This window comes from Bactrocera oleae, chromosome 5, assembly GCF_042242935.1.
Source record: "Bactrocera oleae isolate idBacOlea1 chromosome 5, idBacOlea1, whole genome shotgun sequence".
In the NCBI taxonomy this organism is placed as follows: Eukaryota; Metazoa; Arthropoda; class Insecta; order Diptera; family Tephritidae; genus Bactrocera; species Bactrocera oleae.
The window spans coordinates 41,924,388-41,946,369 of NC_091539.1; the positions used below are offsets into that span (position 1 = coordinate 41,924,388).

Genomic DNA, 21,982 nt, shown 5'->3' on the forward strand with positions numbered 1-21,982 from the left:
CAAACTTTTTATATGTCAGTTTTTTATTTACATGTTAAGTAAAATGCCTCTTCAAAGAATTAAAAAAAACGTTTTTTCTTAAATGCACGTTGATATAGTCCCTTAAATCATTTGGATAATTTTAAGCAACTTTTTCGAGGCTCGACACTGCGTTTAGTCTTAAACAATGCGTAAAGATGAGATACTTAACATTTTTATAAAAAGTTTTAAAGACTACCTAGACTTCTACTGACTTTAGTAGACTACAGCTAATTGTAACATAAATTTGTACACATACATACCTTAGGGTAAGCCAAAAAAATGCTAATTTTGAAAAATGCAATTTTTTTCAAACCATTTATTATAGGAATTTTTTAATTGGAAAGCAATTCATACTGAGGTGGATTTTTTAAGACATTTTATGCTCTACAAAAAGCCGTGCTGTAAAAAATGTTCGACAGTTATGGTATTTTTTATGAAAACAGATTTTGTACGTGTTATTTATATGATAAACTTTGAACCCGACGCTTTTTAAAAATAAGCTCAAATGTATATTGTTACAATAATATAAATTTTATTGATATTAACTTTAAAAACAATTGGCAATCCTCCTCAAACATTTCTTATATTTTCGACAGTAAGTTTTCTTGAACATCGGTAGTTCCATACACATTTCTTATTTTTCATATGTTTCTATACTACCATATTTCGAATAGGTTGCAACCCTGCGCAAACGTAATTTTAACTAAAAAACTTTCTAATTCTTTTCGTTTACTACTTATATTAAAAAAATAAGTTTATATAATAAATTTTTTTTGAATTAAAGTTTTGAAACAGTTGGCAACCCTCTTCATTAACTATTTTTCAATCATAAGCTTTTTTAAATACCACCAGTATCATACCCATCATATAGCGGTAGTCCTAATCAACAATTTTTGTAATAGAAAATTTCAAACTGGTGGCAACACACCAATTATATTACGGTTTCTGAATATTAAGAACAGTGCAAAACTTACTTAAGTCGGTTCAGGACTTACTATGACTGCGCTTTATATTGTAATTAGCGATGGATCTTATGCTAAGTGCCTAAGAAAATCCACAAGTTTGAATTCCAGTGTAGTACCAAACTGCTTCTTCCTTTAAATATCACTTAAATTCGACCATTTTCATTATTTAAAATGCGCACCACACACTTCGCTGCACTTAGTTATTCGGAACTATTTCGCAATGGCTCGGAAAATACGCCACCGGCACATAATATTATTAGCCAATCAAGAGCAAATTATACATTGGTAAAATAGGGCAGAAAGTGATTGCTGCACCGCAGGCAAATTTGATGCTTCACTATGCCCATCGAGTGCACTTTAAATTTCAACTGAAAGTCCCAACAAGCGTCTGCGCCTTGCAAAATTCCAACCTGCCCTACAGGCTTTTGGCGCTATTGCGGCTTCCTTGCAACTTCCTCCTCCTCCCCCACTACGCAACGATGGCGTTGGTGATAACGCCGGTGATAACCGCTGCGATTACAAGCATACCGCGCTTGCTGCAGTGCCGCCGCGCAGTAAACTGTCTAACCACTTCCTAAGTAGTTAGCTTTTAACTTGCCCCAAGGGCACAAAAGGGAAATCAAAGTGTTGCGATCTAACGCCACGCTGTGCTGTTATGCCTTCTCGGCAGCCGTGCGCTCGCCTGGTAATCATTACGGCTATCAGAACAATCAGCTGCCTCACTATCGCCACGGCCATAATATCAGGGCAACAGCACGCAGGTAACTTCTACAAAATCAGTTTAAAATTTACCGACTTCCGTTGCTGCTCAAACGTGACATCCTCATCAGCAATGCTGCGGGTTTGCTGTGTGTGTATTTGTGTGTTTGCGGCAGTTAACGTAGCAGTCAGTCGTCGCCTAACAACTGTGTTGCACATAAAAATGTTAAAAGTTCGTGCAACAACGCTTTAACCACAAGCAAACGTCCATCACCAACTCAAGCAAGTGCGCAGCAGTAAAAGCAACAACGCAATAAAAGCAAAGCGAAAGCGTTAAAATGCCAACAAAAATCAAAAGGAGAGCGAAAGGAAAATAACACGCACACTAATAGCAAGAGCCCTCTTTGGCAAAAAAGATCACCATAAAAAAAGTATGTCAAGTTTGGGATTAAACCTCTACTAAGTTGGTGTTCAAATCCCAGCTGCTTTGACTGCTGTGCACTGAGCTCTGAATATTCGAATATATTTTCCGTCACTCCGTATCATATTTCGAATGTATTAAAGAACACACAAAATCTTTAAGCAATTCATAAGTGGATTAAACTTAAAAAGCGCCAGAGCAGCAAACATAAGTCTATCAAGCTGTCATGGTTAAAATCTTGGAATCTACCTGAGAGATTGAAATCTATTTGAGAACTTTCTTCTATGTCAAAAACTAACTATTGCCGATTCGTTAAACCATAGCTCGTTGAATGCGAGGTTATAACCATAGACAAAAATCTCAGCTCTCTTGGAGAGCCCTAGATTTGCCGACCGTCATCTATGCGAGTATCCGAACAGCTTGATGATAAGAATGGTAACATTCAGCCCTTTTCCTTAGCTCTTTCAACAACAGCAATCTTCCCACGATAGTCCTAGCTTTTCAGCTTAAGTATGGATAGTAGTTGATAGTAGAGTGCTGTTCAATATGAAATTGAAAAAGCTCTGTGAAATCATAATATTGCTGTTACTATATGAACAAAAAACATTCCGGAAGTATTTCTGAAGAAGTTGAAAAGATTTTCATTATTCCGATTACGTAGATCTAACTGACTTGGCAATGGCGAGACTACTATAAAGTCCTCGCTATATTGAGTTTCCGATGTCGATTTTGCCTTTACAAAAATCTAAAGTAGAATAGATCTATATTTGGAAATTGGTTCCATAGCAGATATCCTACAAATATCAAAAGCCATATAACCCTTCTAAAGTTTCACTAAATGTATTCTTCAGGTATGAACTACTAGTTTTTTTTTTCAATTAACAAATCCAGTTTGTCGAAAATCAAATAAATTTCCGATAGCTACGCGTATCTTACCATTTTGAATGCCCTTTAAAAAGGTTACAGTGTGTAGAAAGAAGGTAAAATAAACAAGTGGAGGCATAAATGAAAACTACATAAATGTTTCCAACTTTGTAATGACCTGTGTAGCCGAGTCGTCCACAGTCTCTGCGTACAGTCACCATGAACAGCTGTTATTGCCAAAGCTCTTAAAGCATTTTTCAACCACTACTCCGTTTCGACACATCACTTCGCCCCCAAGCAAAGTGCACAATAGCGGCAAAAGAAAAAAAGTTCAAAAGCCGGTGGTAAAAATAATTTTATACTTTTGACATTATGTTGCACGTAAAGGTAAAGCACAAAATACCAAAAAAAAAAAAAAAACACAACACAGTAAATGTGGTAAGGCTTTGGCCTAAAAAGCATACAAACTGCGAAGAGTTTGAAGTGCGTCTGCTGGAAGCAAATGACTTGAGGGTTTTTAGCCAAAAATATTGTAAGCAAGAAATTACTTGAACTTCAAAGTATGTAAATAACTCTTTGCATAACTTAAAGCCAAATGGCAAAATACCTGAGTGAGCTCCAAACACTTTAAGACGCCGTGTAGTTTACGATTTCGTGGAATTTAGGCAGACAAAGGGGTTTTTTAAAAGTATTGACGAAGTTGCTTAAGCTCAGCGAACAAATTTTGTAGCTTCGTATAAGTTTCTAAGAATATTCGTAGGAGCACAAACTTCGGAGATGGAATATTTTCGGACCAGAATCCCATATTTTTCTAATAGCATGGTAGCTAATTTATTATATAATTATAATGTATCTTCACAGTTCTAACACCCTTTCGAAGCATGTACGCTATATATTCACTAGAACTTAGTTCCTTAATCGATTGGGACTTGGTTGTTGTTATTAAATTCTGCCGAGTTGACAATTTTTGGTCGCCAAAAGCTTAAGTCTACGAAAGAGTGCTTTGAAATAAAAATTGCTCCGAATTCTCTTACACTCTTTCACAGGGACTACCATAATTTTTTGTATAGGTTGCAGCAAATATATGTAGGTCCTAAACTTTATTTAACACAACATTAGAATTATGGTAGAATTACCTATTTCCCTCTTTCGCTTCTAAAAGAAAAAAATAGAGCTTAATGAAAATTTTCTCGACTTCTCAATACACTTAGCACCTCATCTGATCTGCAACCTTTTCTTTCCATAGAAGTTTTGTTATTACAGAAAATTAATAATTTCGGTTCCTGCATTCAATTCATTGCTGGAGCGGAAAATAATCATCGACTTTGTATCTGCATTGTCGGCAGAATTCATATGCGTAGATTTATCTAAATATATATGTATGTAGATACGAGGGCGGCTATATAGATTTCTGGCCTAATAATGAAAATACGAATATTTATCAACGAAAATGGTTTTGTTTCGGGCTCATACGCATAGATCCATGATTCGTCACCTGTGACGATCTTATAAACGTCTTTTGAAGCACCGCGATCGTATTTTTTCAGCATTTCTTTACACCAATCCACACGAGCCTTTTTTGAGCGATTGTCAAATTGTGCGGGATCCAACGAGATCCGGCCAGGTGTTCATGCAATATCGAATGTATGCTGGTGGGAGAAATGCATAGGCATGCCTCTATCTGAAGGTATGTTACATGACGGTCTTGCATTATCAGTTCACGTACGGCATCGATGTTTTCTGGCACAACGGCTATTTTTGGACGACCTTCCCGAAATTCGTCTTTGAGCGAGCGTCGGCCACGATTGAATTCGTTGTCCCAGTTTTTCACAGTGCTATAGGATGGTTCTTCATAGCCATACAAAGATTTTAGTTCATCGATGCACTCTTGTCGTGATAATTCACGTCGAAAGTTGTGAAAAATGATAGCACGAAAATGTTCACGAGTTAATTCCATTTTTTGGCCGAGATGAATTTTTTAATTCCCTGTAAATAAAACAATTCACGATTAAATGACAAAACGTTCTGAGTGATGTTATGCTAAAAAATGTCAAACTTTCCAATGGAAATGTCAGATTGCACCTGGCAACACTTAGTGTTGCCTAGGCCAGCCAGCTATATAGCAGCCCTCGTATAGTTTCATTTTACTTTGAATATTTTAGCTTTCCAGATATTTTTGCATCCAGTAGTCAGCTAAAAAATTTGTTGTTATTATTGTAATTTTTTTGCAACTATTTCTGTTCCTGTGCTTCTAATGCAATTATAACATACGTACACATATACATACATTTCCTTTGTGTTGTTCGCTTAACCACCTATAACCCTTCCACAAGCCGCTGCATAAACATCAAAAGCTTACTCATCTATGTAAATATATATGTTGTCATCTACAAACAATAGCAATAACACTTAGGACTTTAAGTCATATCATCATCGTCAGTTAGCCAGAAAACCTTTGAGGATGCACAGGCGAGTGACCAAGTCAGAGCAGCATTGTATTACATAACCTCTAATAACACGAACTTTTGCTAAACCTGTGAATGTGTGCATATAGTACTTATGTGCTTGCCGCTGAAATTTCATAAATGTACCGTTATGTATGCATGCGCTTTGGAAAAGTTCGGTTCGTGCATGTGGCAACACTGTTCTATTATTTCGGCGTCAATCACATGGCTTTTGTGTGCTACATTGTATGTATGTGCAGTACAGTAGCATGCAGCTGTTAATGATGATGTTGTCGCTGACTGACTGTCATTATACCACCCTGCAGCGCTTTCTTCGTCATCACTGCTGCCAAGTCGGTGGCACTGCTATTGTTTTATGTTTTTGCTCCTTTCGTCTGCGGAAACGATCATTACATTGAATTCCTTTGTTAGTAGTTTGTTGTTGTTTTGTGTAATATGTATGTATGTAATCGACGTTAGGGATCTGTGGCAAGCGAAATTCTATCCACTCAGGATACATATGTAGATATATTTACAACTTGTATGGCCGTATGCACTTTCTAATTCCCTTGGTGGCCGACAAACGGTAGAATTTGGTGTCCATTGCCGGTTTTCCATGTCAGCAATTGTCATGTCGCCTCGTGTCTTATCAGTGTACATATGTATAAATAACAACAACATAGTGTAGTTTTAGTTGTCAACAGTGTACAGTGTATACTTGCACCACAATCTACCCAATCGGCAGTTATATGCATTACATATACATATACATACATACATGCTCTTATAGTATACATATGTTTATACTCATATCTTAATGAAATAATCGTCTAGAGAACTCTTATACATTTTTCGTTTATTTTGAATTATTAAATATTATCTTTAACTTTTTATATATTATACTTCTATGAAAATTAATTTACTGCGCACAAAAAAAGAATTAATGTGACATTCTACATGATTAAGAACTAACTAACACATGAAGATACCAATCGCCACCATCTCGACAAGCAATGATTTTCGAAAGTATTTCCTAAATAAAGAGCTTCACATGAAAGCTTGGCCAACATCGAGATCCTAACCCTAAATTGAACATAAGCTATTTCAATATTTATTTAAGAATTATGCTTGAAATCATTTCATTTACTCAATATTTCGTAACTTCTGTTGACTTTTAAACGATCTCTTCTATGCACACGATTAACTACGTCATAACCGAAACGAACTGTCAAACTTTTATAGCAAATATTATCAAGTCCTTAACCTACTTTCGTTCATGGCGTTAAGAAACAAGGTAGTATGAAGTATTGCATGCAATATTTATAATCACAGGCAAGAAGATCTGCTGTTATTAGAAAGAGATTCTTTCCGATTTTCATTATGATTTCTTACATATTGACCGATAGATGCGGTATAAAGGCAGCCAGAAGTTCGAAAGTAGTTATACTAGATATGGCGGCTAAGGGAAGCATTGACCCGATTTGACCGATTTTTGGCACCAGAGCATGCTGTCATAACAAAAATATTCTCCCCGATATTTAATACTAGAACTCACAGACTGACCGATATGTTCGGTAAAAAATCAGGCATATCCATGATGTCCACACATTTGGTGTCTGTCCACACAGATGGAATTTAAAAGTTTGTTATTTGTGAAGCAGGCGTGGGTTTCAACCGATTTTCATAGTGTACAATAGTAATAGTTAGATAACCTTACACACCGAATTTGATTTAAATTGGGCGGTGCCACCCTCTTGTGCAATTTTCACACAGCCTCTCATAAACCCCTTCTACAACAACATATTGCGAGAGTATAAAAATCTATACTTTCATCATTTTTAGTAGAACCTGATATCTTTTGCAATTATAGAGGTTTCAAACTTAGGTTGTGCTGTGAATTGGCGAAAAACTTTAAAGATAACCACTGTCAACTCTGAACAGCGGCCACAACGTATATACATATTTGTGAAAATATTTCGAAAGAAAAAATTACTTTGTATCTTACGATTTAAGCATGTTGGTAAAAGCAATTTTCGCTGGATCGTATTGTTTTTAACAAATGCAGATATATTTAAATAAGTTCGCTTTTAACATAGAGTGGCAACACGTGACAAGCCTCGGCGAGGATAGAATAACAGGTAACTTCAGAAGAACTTAGAATAAATACTTTTCATTTTTAAATCGATCGAACTTTAACATGCTTTCAAAGGTGGTAAGCTTATTAAGTCTATATGTTAGTTTTACTGACATTTAGATAAGGTTTTATATAACTCCATTAAAGGTTCTAACCTCTAAGTTGTTACATCAGATTGAGTTATTGAATATTTTTCCGATTAGTAAGTTGAGTGCATTTGCATTTCTTTTTTTCGGATAATTTTCAATATTTTTCTTTATTATGCTCTTCATTTGGTCATTTACGATAATATAATACGTCAGTACAATAATATTGACCGAGATTTTACTTCTTACCACTAAATAATGAAAGAAATAACTCAAGGCTTATATGTATTACGTGCAATCTATAGGTGCTAATACTCACTAGTAAGACAAAAGCTCACTACAATTCACATAAATATAAATAAAGTACATACATACATAATTTGTTAAAAGATGAAAATATCAATCTACAATATTTTTATATCCAAAACAGGATATATTAAATCTGCCACAAAGTTTGTAACACTTAGAAGGAAACATCGGAGACCTTATAAAGTATATGCATGTATAAATGATCAGCGTGACGAGCTGAATTGATTTAGCCATGTCCGTCTGTCTATATGTATATACGCCTTAGCTTTTTAGATATCGATCTGAAATGTTGCCTACGTCTTTATCTTCTCAAGAAGCTTTTCATTTGTTGAAACCACCAACTGGCCAACCAATTTTAAGCCCTTGTAAGAAAAACTTTTTTATTTGACAAGATATCGTTAGAAAATTTGGCATGGACTATTAAACAAGGTAGCATTACAATCTTCGAATATATTGTTCGAATCGGATTACTATAGGTAGGTATGATATAGCTTTCAAACAAAGTGATCGATCAACATAATTTTATACCCTTTTATGCTATAAGAAATACGCTTGTGAAGGGTATTATAGGTTCGGAGCAGTCGAGGTTAACCTTTTTTCTTGTTTTGAAATATTTTTAGCAAAAACAGCAATACTACACATCTGATTATTACTTCATATTTCCTTATACCTATAAGTTTGCTCCGGCTAACCACGCTGCACGTATTGCTCCAGTACATAGAAATACGCATATACCATACATATATATAAATATATAGAATCATAAATATTTTATATCCTTCACAAGTATTTCCTTTACATACATTTGTTATTATTTTCGGTTGTGGCAACTTCCGCCAATGCAAAACTTTTATACACACATTTGGGAATTTGGGAATAGACATGCAAATAAATGGGTGACCCCTTTGTTTTAGTTTGCATTTTTAGTTTTGTTTATTTTTTCGAATTTTTAAACCTCTTAAATATACAATTGCACTACTAATATTATTACATATACATTTATGTATGTACCAGTATATGCAGCATGTCGGCATTTTGTTGTTGTTGTTGCTAACATTGTTTTAATAAAATGCATTCACTATTGTTCTTAGTGCAAAACATTTGGGTTACCCTGAAATATTTACATTGTGGTTTTTAGTTGTATATGTAAAATATGTGTAAAATGCAGCAAATATAAACGAATATATTTATTTGAGTGTGTGTGTGTGTGTGCTTGTGTGCAAATTAAGATTTGCATATGACTAAAGGGATTTGGTTTGTTATCACTTAAGTTATATATTATTGTTTCTCATGTAGACACACATGTTTACATCTGTAGATATGTCTACAAGTGTCGTAATAGTCATATTTATGTACTTACTTATTAACAAGTTTTGCATATTTACAATTGGCTTGATTGCATAAGCTGGGGGTGGCAGCATGCTCATTGGCTTTCGCAAAGTGTTCTTGCAATTGTCATGTCGATTTGACTTTCTATGATACTTACGATAATTTTGAAAGAAAACGTTCGTCTGATCTAGGTTTTTGGAACCTTATATGTGTAAATATCAAGTTTTGATGAAATTCTTTCAAAATCCTTATTTTAAATAATTTGATTTTGTAAAGATGTCATGTATTCTATGTTTAACTTTGTAAGCCTTCCCAGTTACACATTTTTTTCACTATCCTGAGAAAAAAAATAAAAATGCTTTTTTCTTTTTAACCTCGAAACACTTGCATCAGTTCTGAGTACACTCTATAAAATTACATGCTAACTAAATCATATAAGCAATATATTAATTCGGCAACTTTTTCTTGCTCAAGATAGTACTTGATCGAAAAGCAGTGCAAAAAATACTATATAATTACGATACTCTCTACCAGATTAAGCTATCAACTTAACTCAACTTCCTTACAACCCTGTGCATCCAGATAAATCTGACTCTCGCTTAGCCACTGTTGCATTGGACTATCTACATACAAGTATACATCATTGCTTATACCTGCCTACAAAAAGTACGAATAAAAAGTATAGATTTTCCGAGAAGATTGTGTAACTGCCTAACGATTATATAGGTTTATACATATATAATACTACTTCACTCGGTATTGAATCACAGAGCCCACCCAAATTGGTTACAAATGAATTGTATTGATTCAAAGTGAGTTCCAATAGCGTAGTAGTCTGCAAGTGGATTTCCCCTTCCTTCCTTCTGTATTTTTCTTCTACAAAGGAGATTCTATTGTATAATATATATAATTAAGAAAGCACATGAGTAACTAATAAATTCGAATCATAATTGATGCCCGTTGAACTGTACTTTTGGTGTTTATTTTAGAAATGCTTTTCGAATCGAAATTGTCCTGATTTGTCGAGCTTTTAGGGCTTAAATTTAATTTAACAGAGATTCCTAATTTAGCTTTCCAAAATCTGTATACTTATATATTCATTATGGATCAGTGCAGAAGGCTTTAAAACTGGTAATAAAAACAAACAAAAAAAATCATAGTAAATTGAAACCCATCGGAAACGAAATATAAATTGGCAAACTTAATTATACAACATATATAACGCTCTACGGTAAATTTTCTCAGAATAAGCCCCACTAAACAGCTGTAAAACGATTAAAAGCTGCTTTTTTTGTTTCACCTACTTATTATTTCGTAGTAGCAGCTGTAAAAAAAAGCAGTATCGTTTAATCAGGTCTTTTTTTATCATTTTAGTGGATTAAATTTTTTTTTTTTTTTTGTAAAGTCAACCGAGTATATCGCCGCATTACGGTTGGTCCTTTTTCCTTAAAAAGACGCAAATATATCCACGGATTCTTTAAATAATTCATTATAAATGTGTACTTATAAATAAAAAGGAAAAATTCTCGTCATGTTTTACGACTACTTATGAATCATATCTCGCAATCGCCAAATTTTAGGGCAATGTGTGCAAAGTTTACATTATCACGATTTTCTGACTTAGCACAAAATTATAAGCAAACTAAAACGATACATATGTAGTATATTATATCAAAATACACAAAACTATATTCCTCAATACATATGATACATATGTTTCAATTTTGTATATAATCTTATTTAAAATGACCCCCACACATATGTGCATACAAGAGTATGCCTATAAACATACATACATATATGTTTACTGATGAATAATTTATGTAAATTTCTGCACAAATATTTGTCAATAATCTTAACTTTATTTGCCTTCACTTAATTACTTTATTTTATTAAATTAATATTTAATATTTTTATTTTGCAGCAATTACCAACAAATTCAACATCTCGGCTACGCTGGCCACGAGTTCGCCACCGAGAGTATTTCACAACAACAAGGACTTCAAGACAAAGGCTACGAGGAATGGGTTGGTGAAATGATTGGCATGCGTGAAATACTCAAGAGCTTCGCCAATGTGTCCGTCAACGATGTGGTCGGTATGCGTGCGCCATTCTTAAAGCCTGGACGCAACACTCAATATAAGGTAGGCTATTGCTGTTGCGCATGCAAATACTTATATAAACATAAAAATTTACATACATAATATACGGGGGCGGCGTTTTTGGAAAAAATGCGATTTATTTCTCAACATAGTCCCTTTATAGCTTGATACACTTGACTGAGCGATAATCCCTTGGAAACCAAAAATAGTTGTACGCAAGTTCATAGTCTAATTCGACCAATTTTAAAATGGCTACGACGGAGTTGTGAGCCGGTGGGGGCCACTACCTTTCCGACCGATATGAAAGTCCTCGCATTTTTGGAGCAGGTTCGCCAAGTGAACGCCACTGTTTCGTGGTCTCTGATGTTTTGCAGACGGTCACGAAACGACGCTGACACTTCTTCGGATTCTGTTTAAACAGCGTCTCACATTACTATGTATTTCCCTTCCAAAAACAGTAATCGTCCATTGCTCTTTTTCCATTTTTCTAAAATCTGTCTATCTCTATTCACCACACTCAAAGTTTTTTTGAATCCCAGTCAGCTAATATCAATATTTATTTTGTAACAATTAAATAGTTATCATCTAAAAAATATCTTCTCACAAATATAAATTGTTCAGAATCATCATCACTAGTTCTGTTAGTTTATTCTCAACTCTCAATCACTCAAACTGTTCATCTCTGCACCACTGACCTAAGTGCCCTAGTGGTCAACATAAAAAAATATTTCCCCACATATTAAAGTGTATATATGAGATTTCAATTTCCTACTATTTGTTGATACATATTTTACCTGTCTGCTTTCTTTGTGCCCTCACTGTATATTTAGACTATTTTGATTGTGAACATTCATTGAATTATGCTTTGAACATTGTTTGTAAGGACTTGTAAAGAAAATGCAATACTCGTTGGGGACATTGAAAACACAACTTGCCACACATATGCAGGTACCGCTCATGTATGTATTGATATATGTATGTATGTTTTCTCAAATTACTACGACGATTTCTGTGTACCCATTGGTGTAACCCACTTTAACCAACCCAAGATTGCAGTATTCGACAATGAAAATTCACATATATCTTGCTGTTACATTGGAGAATAACATCAAATGGATTTTTAAGTGCTCCTGTAGCAATACTCAACATTCACTTGTCAACAGCTATTTATACTCAAAAATTGCAAAAAGTTCCAACTATATCCCTTAGACAAGCAGAAAATTGTATAGAAGCCAAATGGAAAGTTTTTTCACCAATATTTTCTCTATTATATTTCTTTCTCTGCTCAAACTCATCTCTTGATCTCATACCTCTCTCTCTCTTTCTTTCTCTCTATAAATATTTACCTAATATTTTATTACTCTGCAGTCAAATTTATACAAACTTAAGTGCAAACTTACATGTAACAGTCTTACTGTGATTCCTCCGACATGCCGAGGGATCAGCCATATAAACATCTAACCTAAGAGAAAACTTTTTGTGACATAAATTTAGCGACGTGCTGAGATATTACTGAGAAATACTCTATAAACTTATATAATATATAAATATATAATAAGAACATCGACATAACTTAAGTAAATGAGGTTTGTCATTAGAGCCAATTTTCTCTGCAGGGATGATTTGGTCATTTGTGTCTACGGTTGCACAAATATTTTTTGTCAGTATTTTAGGTGAACTACAATAAAGCGTTAAACCAGTTAAAAATTGCCGAAAAATTTATTGAAAGCAAATTGCATCAGATAAGGTGTGGATTGTTATAGTCTTGTTGTATAAGAGAAAATATAAAATATTCGACAAAGAAGTGAAATTGGAATTTTTTAGAAAAGATTGAACTGGTAGAATAAAACGAGTTTAACGAAAGAACTTTTTACTCACACTCTAAGGTTTAACGCAATAAAACTGTTCCGAATTTGTTGTACACTGATGAAAACTATCGAAAGCTTCTACTACAAAAGCAGTTCAGAAATCAGAATATAATAGTAGTTTATTGGTCATTGATCTTTATGATCATAATTTTCAATTATTCCCATCTGTTAAAATTAAATATTATACATTCGCTTTCCAACACACATATCTTATAACACTATAGCAATATCTTCGCCGTTTTTATCGAACGCTGTTTTCAGAGGCGGTAAAAACAATTACTACGAAACGGCTGGACGGATCGACTTGAAATTTTTATACGACCTTCTTAGATGTATTTATCAGATCATGATTGAAGGAATATTTGATATTTTTTTCGATTTTTTAACCATTCTAAAGTGTAAATTTAAAAAAATGATTTTTTTGGGAAATCTAAATTTTGTAAAAAATCAAATTTGAATTGCCTTGATTTTATTCATTTAAGGCAAGAGGCTACACTCTTATTATAAAGCGATTTTTTCTGAATTTCAATAATATTTCTTACATATTGACCGATAGATGCAGTATAAAGTCAACCGGAAGTTAGAAAATATTTATACTAGGTATATGGAAGCTAAGGGAAGTATTAGCCCGATTTTACCCATTTTTGGCACAAGAGCATGCTGTTATAACAAAAATATTCACTCCAAATTTTAAAACTAGATTTCACAGATTGATCAATATGTTCGGGTAAAAATCAGCCACATGTACTGAGGTCTACATATTCGATTAGTTGGTCATTGGAAAGTTATAGTCCGATTTCGACAATTTTCGAGCGTAAGATGAAATACTTTAAGGGCACTATTTGTGCAAATTTTTATTCTGATAACTTCATTGATGTTTTAATTGTATACTTGTAAAGTAAAAGAATCAGATATAATTTAAAAGTCCGTTTTATAGAAAGTAGGCGTGGTAGTTATCCGCTCATTTTCACAGCGTATAATTGGAATGTTTGGATAACCTTATACACCAAATATGGGTAAAATTGGTCAAGTAGCTCCTGAGACATAGGATTTCACCTAAAGGTGGGCGACGCTACGCCCTTTGTCCAATTTTTATACCTGCTCTTACAAAGTCCTTTCCTGCCATTTCAATAGTGACTTAACCGTTATGTGAGGAGTGAGCGCTTTTATTATCTGTTTTTTCCTTTTTTACAGCATATAAAGGAGTGCTAAATATAAGGCAAATTTGGTTGATTCAGCTTTAGCGGTTTGGTAGATATGTAAACTATGTAGCGGACGGGACCGCGCCCACTTATAAAAAATCTTTATCCCACAAGTGTTCGTTGTTACTGTGATCTCTTGTAAAAGTTACATTTACAGTTTTATATCTTAATTTGGTTCTTAGTTATGGCACTTTATATTTTTTAACTTAACGGCACTTTGTGCGTGTGGCGATGGGCCAATTCAAGGAACACATGTACCGGGGAGATATCTCAATTTTTACTGAATTTATTGCTTACACAGACGGACGAAGGACAAGCAGACAGTCACTCGGATTTCAACTCGTCTTATCATCCTGATCATATATAAATAATCTTATATCTCTCTCGATTAGTTTAAGATGAAACAAACAACCGTTAGGTGAACAAAACTATTAAACTCTCTGTTGCACCATATTGCAAGAGTATAAACATCTTCCTCACTGCCAGACGCTACTAACTACTTATCTGTAGTTTTACTAGTGAGATAATGTGAAAAAATTAGCATAAACAACTTTTCTTCTGGCCAAAAAATGCTCCAAGTCTCTAAGAAAATTATTAAAAATAATATTTTTTAGAGATGACTAATAGCTCTCTCGCGATATACGTATAAAGAGTTTATTTTATCATGATGAGAACAGTTTTCCCTTCGAGCAGTTTTACTATCGGTTCCACTCGGCTTGCGGTTCGGCAATATTTACGTGATTTTATATGAAATTCTAAACTCATTGCTGTGAAGCTGTTTTTATTATAGGAACCTAAAACATATCGCAAACCATATTGAGGAATACTACTGAGTTGAGTGTACTTGGTTGGTTGAAAATTCGGATCCCTTCCTTACTCTAGAGGCAACTCTTAGTTGCCAGCTCAGCGCTCGGCTCGGTCTTAAGCTTTAATCCACATTTTTACCAATTATGCTAGGTAAATTCTGTGTTATTTTTAATAGCCTATTAAAACTTCTTAGTGCCTTGTTGACTACTTTGGAAATAACGCTCGAATAAGTGCAAGCCGAAGCAAGTCGAAGCAGCTGCATAAATTCAGAGGCATTTGTGGCAGGATTGTTATTTCCTCCGTATGACTTTAATTGAATTAAGTGCCACATGCAGTAGTTGCTAGCAACATTCCAATTCGTTGCACCGCAATAGGTATGAGTATGTGTCTAAGCACTACCACTACAACTACCACTACATTAGCGAATCGTGCAAAATTAAATGCATAAAACACACTAAACCACAACACCGTTAGTGTTGAGTGTTGAGAGTGTTGTTGAGTGGTGAAATCAGTGCCTGCACTTGAAATTGTTGCACATGAACAGCTTCGAGCATTCGACGCATACAACCAATTACCTGTAAACAGGGCTATTAAACTAGCAACAACAATAAAAATAACCATAACAGCTACCAAACTGCTGTCAAACAAAGCACAGACCAACACAAACACACACACCTACACACGAGTGGTGCAGCACGAGCTTGAAAGCCATTTTCATGTTCATGGTCACATTTATTCTTGTTGCAACATTTTGTCTGCTCGTTTTTTCACAGCATTTACACCCACGTTTAACATTTTTACTGTTATTATATGCAATGTATTAAAAGTTTTGCTCTCTTTTACTCCAAACTTATGCACACAGACTACCCACGGTTGTATATTCGTAGCATATTCGCTTGCAATAAACACCATATTCAATTCTTCTGTCATATTCTTATTTCTTTTTCATGGCAAAACCACAAACTACCACTCGAACATGCATCACAAACCCACACATATCCACACACACATACGCACATACGCCCAACGCTGCTGCTGCATAATGGATGACTGCACTTGGCGCTTGACTCTCACAGGTTATCGAAGACTTCGGCTACATCTATGACAGTTCGATCACAGTGCCACCGGTTAACGTACCCATCTGGCCGTACACGCTCGACTTTAAAATCTCGCATGAATGCAAGAGCGGCACGTGCCCGTCAAAGAGCTTCCCCGGCGTGTGGGAGGTGCCACTCAACACTCACTATGTCGAAGGTTATGAGGGCGGTCACTGTCCCTATCTAGATCAATGTGTGCTCCACAATTTGGATGAGGATGAGGTATTCGCTTGGCTGCAGGAGGATTTCACACGCTACTATGAACAGAATAAGGCGCCCTACATGATGCCATTCCACACCAATTGGTTCCAGACGAAACCGCTAGAAAATGGCCTGCATAAATTCCTTGATTGGACACTTGAACTGTAAGTACCTGGCGGTCGTATATTTTAATTTATATTTACAGTTATGTAGTTAGATATCCATACCAACATTTGCTTAAACTTTAGCTTTTAATATTTATTTGCGTTCATGGAGATATGTGTAGAGAGGGGTTTAGATTGATTGAATTGTGTAAAAGGAACGAGTAAAGTATTAAAGCTTCAATCATTTCGAATTAATCGAATACTAGTGTTTAATCGACGTGTACTCACAAAAAATGTAACTTCTGATTATATCAGATACATGTTAATGAAAAAATCGTATAATCCGAAGCGCAATTACTTAAATAAAATTAAAATGCCTAAAAAAAACTTTCATTCCTTCTGCACCGAAACTATAATACCTTCAGAAACGCATTTATTGCAGCTACTGTATAACTAAATCTGAAATAATATGTTTTATGAGAACAATAATCCATGCCAAATTTCATGAAAACATCTTGTCAAATAAAAAAGGTTTCCATACAAAGGCTTGATCTTGATCGGTCAATTCGTATGACAGCTATATGCTATAGTGGAGCGATATCGGTGGTTCCGATAGAGGAGCAGCTTCTTGAAGAGAACCGGACGTGTATAAAATTTTATATCGATATATGAAAAACTAAACGACTGGTTCGCATGTATATCTACTCAGCTCAACATGATGATCAATTATATATATACTTCATAGGGTCTTCGACGTCGCAGGCAGAAAAGCTCCTACCATTAAAAACAAGAAACTTCTGGTCGCGAAAATCGATTTTGTAATTCAAGTTAGGAGTCGACGAAAATCTTCCTACTACTACAAGAATGGTATTTGTAAGATTGTATGGCGCTTGAAAATATAGGTTGTCAAATATCTCCCTTCCGCTTTTTTGTCTTTTGAATTTCGCGGCTATGTACAAAGCGCTACAGAGCTCGTATCTGGCAACACTATACATAATTTGAAAGGTCTTGACATAACCTACAAAACAACGCTATGCATGATTAGTTTGGATATTGCGTTCAATAGTTATAGACGTGTAAACATGGAGTTCACTAACGCCGAAATTCGCGCTATTTTAAAGTTTTCCTTCGTTAAAGGCAAATCCGCTAGAGAAACGTTCCGTGAGATTAATGGTGTTTTGGGGGATGGTACTCTATCACTTCGAACCGCGCAATGGTTTCGACGATTCAGAGCCGGTGAAAACGACACCATGGATAAGCCAGCCGGCGGAAGACCTGTGACGACAAATACCGATCAAATCATGGAATACATCGAGTTAGACCGGCATATGGCATCTCGTGACATCGCCCAGGAGATGGGAGTTAGTCACCAAACCATTTTGAACCATCTGCAGAAGGCTGGATACAAAAAAAAGTTTGATGTTTGGGTGCCGCATAATTTGACGCAAAAAAACCTTCTGGACCGAATCAACGCCTGCGATATGCTGCTGAAACGGAACAAACTCGTCCCATTCTTGAAGCGGATGGAGACTGGCGACGAAAAATGGATCACATACGACAATATCAAGCGAAAACGGTCGTGGTCGAAGGCCAATGAATCGTCCCAAACAGTGGCCAAGCCGGGATTGACGGCCAGGAAGGTTTTGCTGTGTGTTTGGTGGGATTGGAAGGGAATCATCCACTATGAGCTGCTCCCATATGGCCAGACGTTTAATTCTACCATCTACTGCGAACAACTGGACCGCTTGAAGCAGGCGATCGACCAGAAGCGTCCAGAATTGGCCAACAGGAAGGGTGTAGTGTTCCACCAGGACAACGCCAGACCACACACTTCGTTGATGACTCGTCAGAAGCTACGGGAGCTCGGATGGGAGGTTTTATCGCATCCACCATATAGCCCGGACGTAGCGCCAAGTGATTACCACCTGTTCCTGTCCATGGCGAATGCCCTTGGTGGTGTGAAGTTGAACTCAAAAGAGGCTTGTGAAAAGTGGCTGTCCGAATTCTTCGCAAATAAGGAGGGGGGCTTCTACGAGGAAGGTATTATGAAGTTGCCGTCTAGATGGAAACAGATCATCGAACATATATATATCGCACTCTGGACGATACTTTCCTTTTTTACCCTTATCTTGAGGTCAATTCAAAAATTTTTCCTATCATTTTCATTGATTTTTGATACGTAGAATTACATGTCGATTACGGGCTCGTGTGACAAACACTTTCATGAACGATATGGCCAACACGTTATTTTCATATCTTTAAAGCATTAGCTATGTCTATCAACAACATTTTAAAATTTTTGAAACTTTCACCGTTATGAAATTTAAGAAACCGCTAATACTTATCAAACCGAACCAATTGGTTGTTTTCTGTGAAATTGGACCAAACTGCAGACCGTATACATTCTTGATTAGTGACCAAATTTCGAGATTAGGTGCTAAAACTAGTTCCAAAGAAGGTTGATCATACTTGGACCAATAAAGATAGTCGCCTTGAACCGAAAAAACTGTACTTATAGTTAGATATTAGGTCTAGACAAAGCGCTTTAAACCACAATCTGTTCAGATTTTTTCTTATATTTCCGCTAATTCATTTGGATGTATAAAGATGTTAGACGCAAGGTGTTTTTCTCTTAATCTCGCAAAGACGGGACATTTAAGAAGGAAATATTGGGATTATTCTAGTGGTACCCAATAAATATATTTAAAAATTTAGTTCATAAACCATATAACTATTGAAAGGCGAACTTTTCTGACCGCAAAAGGCTCATTGGACCTCCTACGATTTATCTGAGAGCTGACCAGCATTTGCCAAGCCCGCGTAAAGCCCAACCATCCAGTAGTAAACTGCACGAAACAGTGGTGCTCCTACTTGTTTCCATTCTCGTATTGAAGTACCACACATTGTATTCTCATCAACTATACAGATTCCGATCATTAATGTAAAAAAGTGCTTTGCTTTCCTGGAATTCTCCTCTCTTCGAAGCATGAATCTTCGGTCTGCTAAAAAAAAATATATCAACAAGCTTACCACAATATTCCTCTCCTGGAATTTAATCTAGACAAATTCATCGCAAATTAATCTACCAAATCTTCCACTTGAAAAGCGAACGTGCTCAATCTATAACACCACCCTAATAACAGAGAAAATCATTGTAATATCTCTAGGCCTAAAGTCACATAGAAAGCATCGCAGCCTACCAATTATTTAAAAAATATATAAATTTCTAAGTTTTTTTTACTTTATTTATATTCCATTTAGAACCGATACTTGATAAATTATATCAATTAAGAGCTTATTGACTATATGTTACCCACGCTCTTCCGAAATTCCTCAGTAACCTTCAGCATTCTCATGTTCAGCAGGGTTTCGGGTTTCGAAACAATCAAAGAGCCAATAGCCTTTGATGGGTCATTATATTCGAAAGACTTCTGACCAGATACATACATTTTCTGGCTAATAACAACCGCCTGACACAAATCCTGAAGATTTTCGCTTCATTTCATCAAGTTAAAAGCTACACGAATTTAGGCAATAATTAAGGAGGTATTCTAGTCTAGAGACATGCATTTTAGGTAATTCTTAAAGTGTCGTAAAAAAAGGCAACTGATACATATATTTATTTATTAATGTTACAAGAGTACAGAAAAAAATTAAACAAAAGTTAAAAATTAAAAAAACTGGCAGCTGATAAAGTGGGGGGTCTCAAAAAATTGCAACATGAGCATACCCTTGATCCTCCTAGTCATCTGAAATGAAAAAAAAAACAAAAAAGATTATCAATCTGCCATGATGTCGCAATTGTATTAATTAGCGATAAGTAAAAAAAAAAATTTTTTTTTTGACAAAATAGCGATTGTTTGGAAAAAGACGATTTATTTAACCATTTTTTTTTATTTTCTCGTTTTAAATTAGTGATTAGGCTAGCTCATACTCGAGAGCGGTCTGTAAAAATGATTCTTTGAAAATTTCAAGTAAATCGGTCTAGTAGAAATCGAGAAATCGTGGGTATCGTATTAAAAAAGTTTGGTCTGAGTAAAACACATTTAAAGTTTCGCGTAAATTCGTTTGTTCGATTAGACCTAGACGAACCAATTTGGAGGCCGGTCAGTAAAATGTCTATATCTCCTCTTGTAAACTCATTCTTAAATAGTTAAACTTTGAAAATATGAAAAAAATCGATTATTTTGAAATTCTACACTAGAATACCCCCTTAATTGAATGCCGAAAAAAACCTTTACACTTCTTACTCATTAACAGTCTCAAAACGTTTAACCTACATTTTAAAGATGAACAACTTTTTTCTTCATAAATACAATTCGATGTTTAAATTTGCTTCCGGAAGAGTTACGGTTATTAAAATGTGCCTGCTTTTGCACTCTAAACTCACATAATTAAACTCAACTCCATCAATAGCACTAGGCAAGTACCGTTATTAGAAAAAATATAACAGCTTCACCACAGCAAAAATCAATTGTAATTAATTACATTCTTTTAATTATAACTACGCATAGTTTGCAAATCGAAAGTTATATATACACATATACATATACATATATATAAATGTATGAGTGCACCCAGTACTTACAGCCCGGCCGTACATATTCCAACATTTTGCCGCACTTTACGCCGCGCCATTAACCGCTAATGTTTTTGCACTCGTGCGCCTTCATGCCACTGACCAACAGCGTTTCGCACGTTTTAATGAGAAAAGTTTAACGGAATTAAACTTTCATTTTAAAATAACGCAAAACATAGTTAATGCAGGAAAAAACCGTTAGCAACAACAAAAACATCAGCAACACTCGCTGTTGCCCGAACAAAAAAAGAGCAAATAGAATTAACAACATGAAACTCGAACAACAACAACTACGAACACACAGAAAAAAGTAACGACAACGCAGAAATATGCGAAAAATTTACCTCAGTAATGTAACGGATGCGCATGGTGTGGTGAACTTTGAAAGCGATATGGCCTAAACCGCCGCCATGTTAAAATGGCGCATATATTGTTGCTTAAACTTCGGTAATGAAGTTACACCGATAATGGCGAACGCTACTGGAGAGGCCGTTGGCACTTAGCATTAGTCGTATTAGACGGTCTTTGTTGTTGTTAGAAATTCCACCGACCTACCACCCGAGTGAAATGCGCCCGATTGTAGCGAACTATAATTTTCACATATTTTTCAACCATAAGTGCCGACATACAGGCTGGGGGAAAATTAAGGCATAGTGAGTAGACCGGAAAAAAGTGGCTTGTAAAATAAAAAAGGGGAAATAAATAATAACACAGGCCTACAACATCTTTGCGCACCTGTTATACAGACCT

The 21,982-nt window shown here is 35.4% G+C and overlaps 1 protein-coding gene across 2 annotated transcripts in view; it reads left to right on the top strand.

The window, feature by feature from the left end:
* Cda4 (chitin deacetylase Cda4) overlaps positions 1 to 21,982 on the top strand; it is a 135,520-nt gene that overhangs the window by 102,092 nt on the left and 11,446 nt on the right. For both annotated transcript variants that reach the window (XM_070110451.1, XM_070110450.1), the window contains exons 6-7: positions 11,197 to 11,416; positions 16,328 to 16,713. In XM_070110451.1, the coding sequence (XP_069966552.1) occupies positions 11,197 to 11,416; positions 16,328 to 16,713 (606 nt within the window). The remainder of the gene's footprint in view (positions 1 to 11,196; positions 11,417 to 16,327; positions 16,714 to 21,982) is intronic.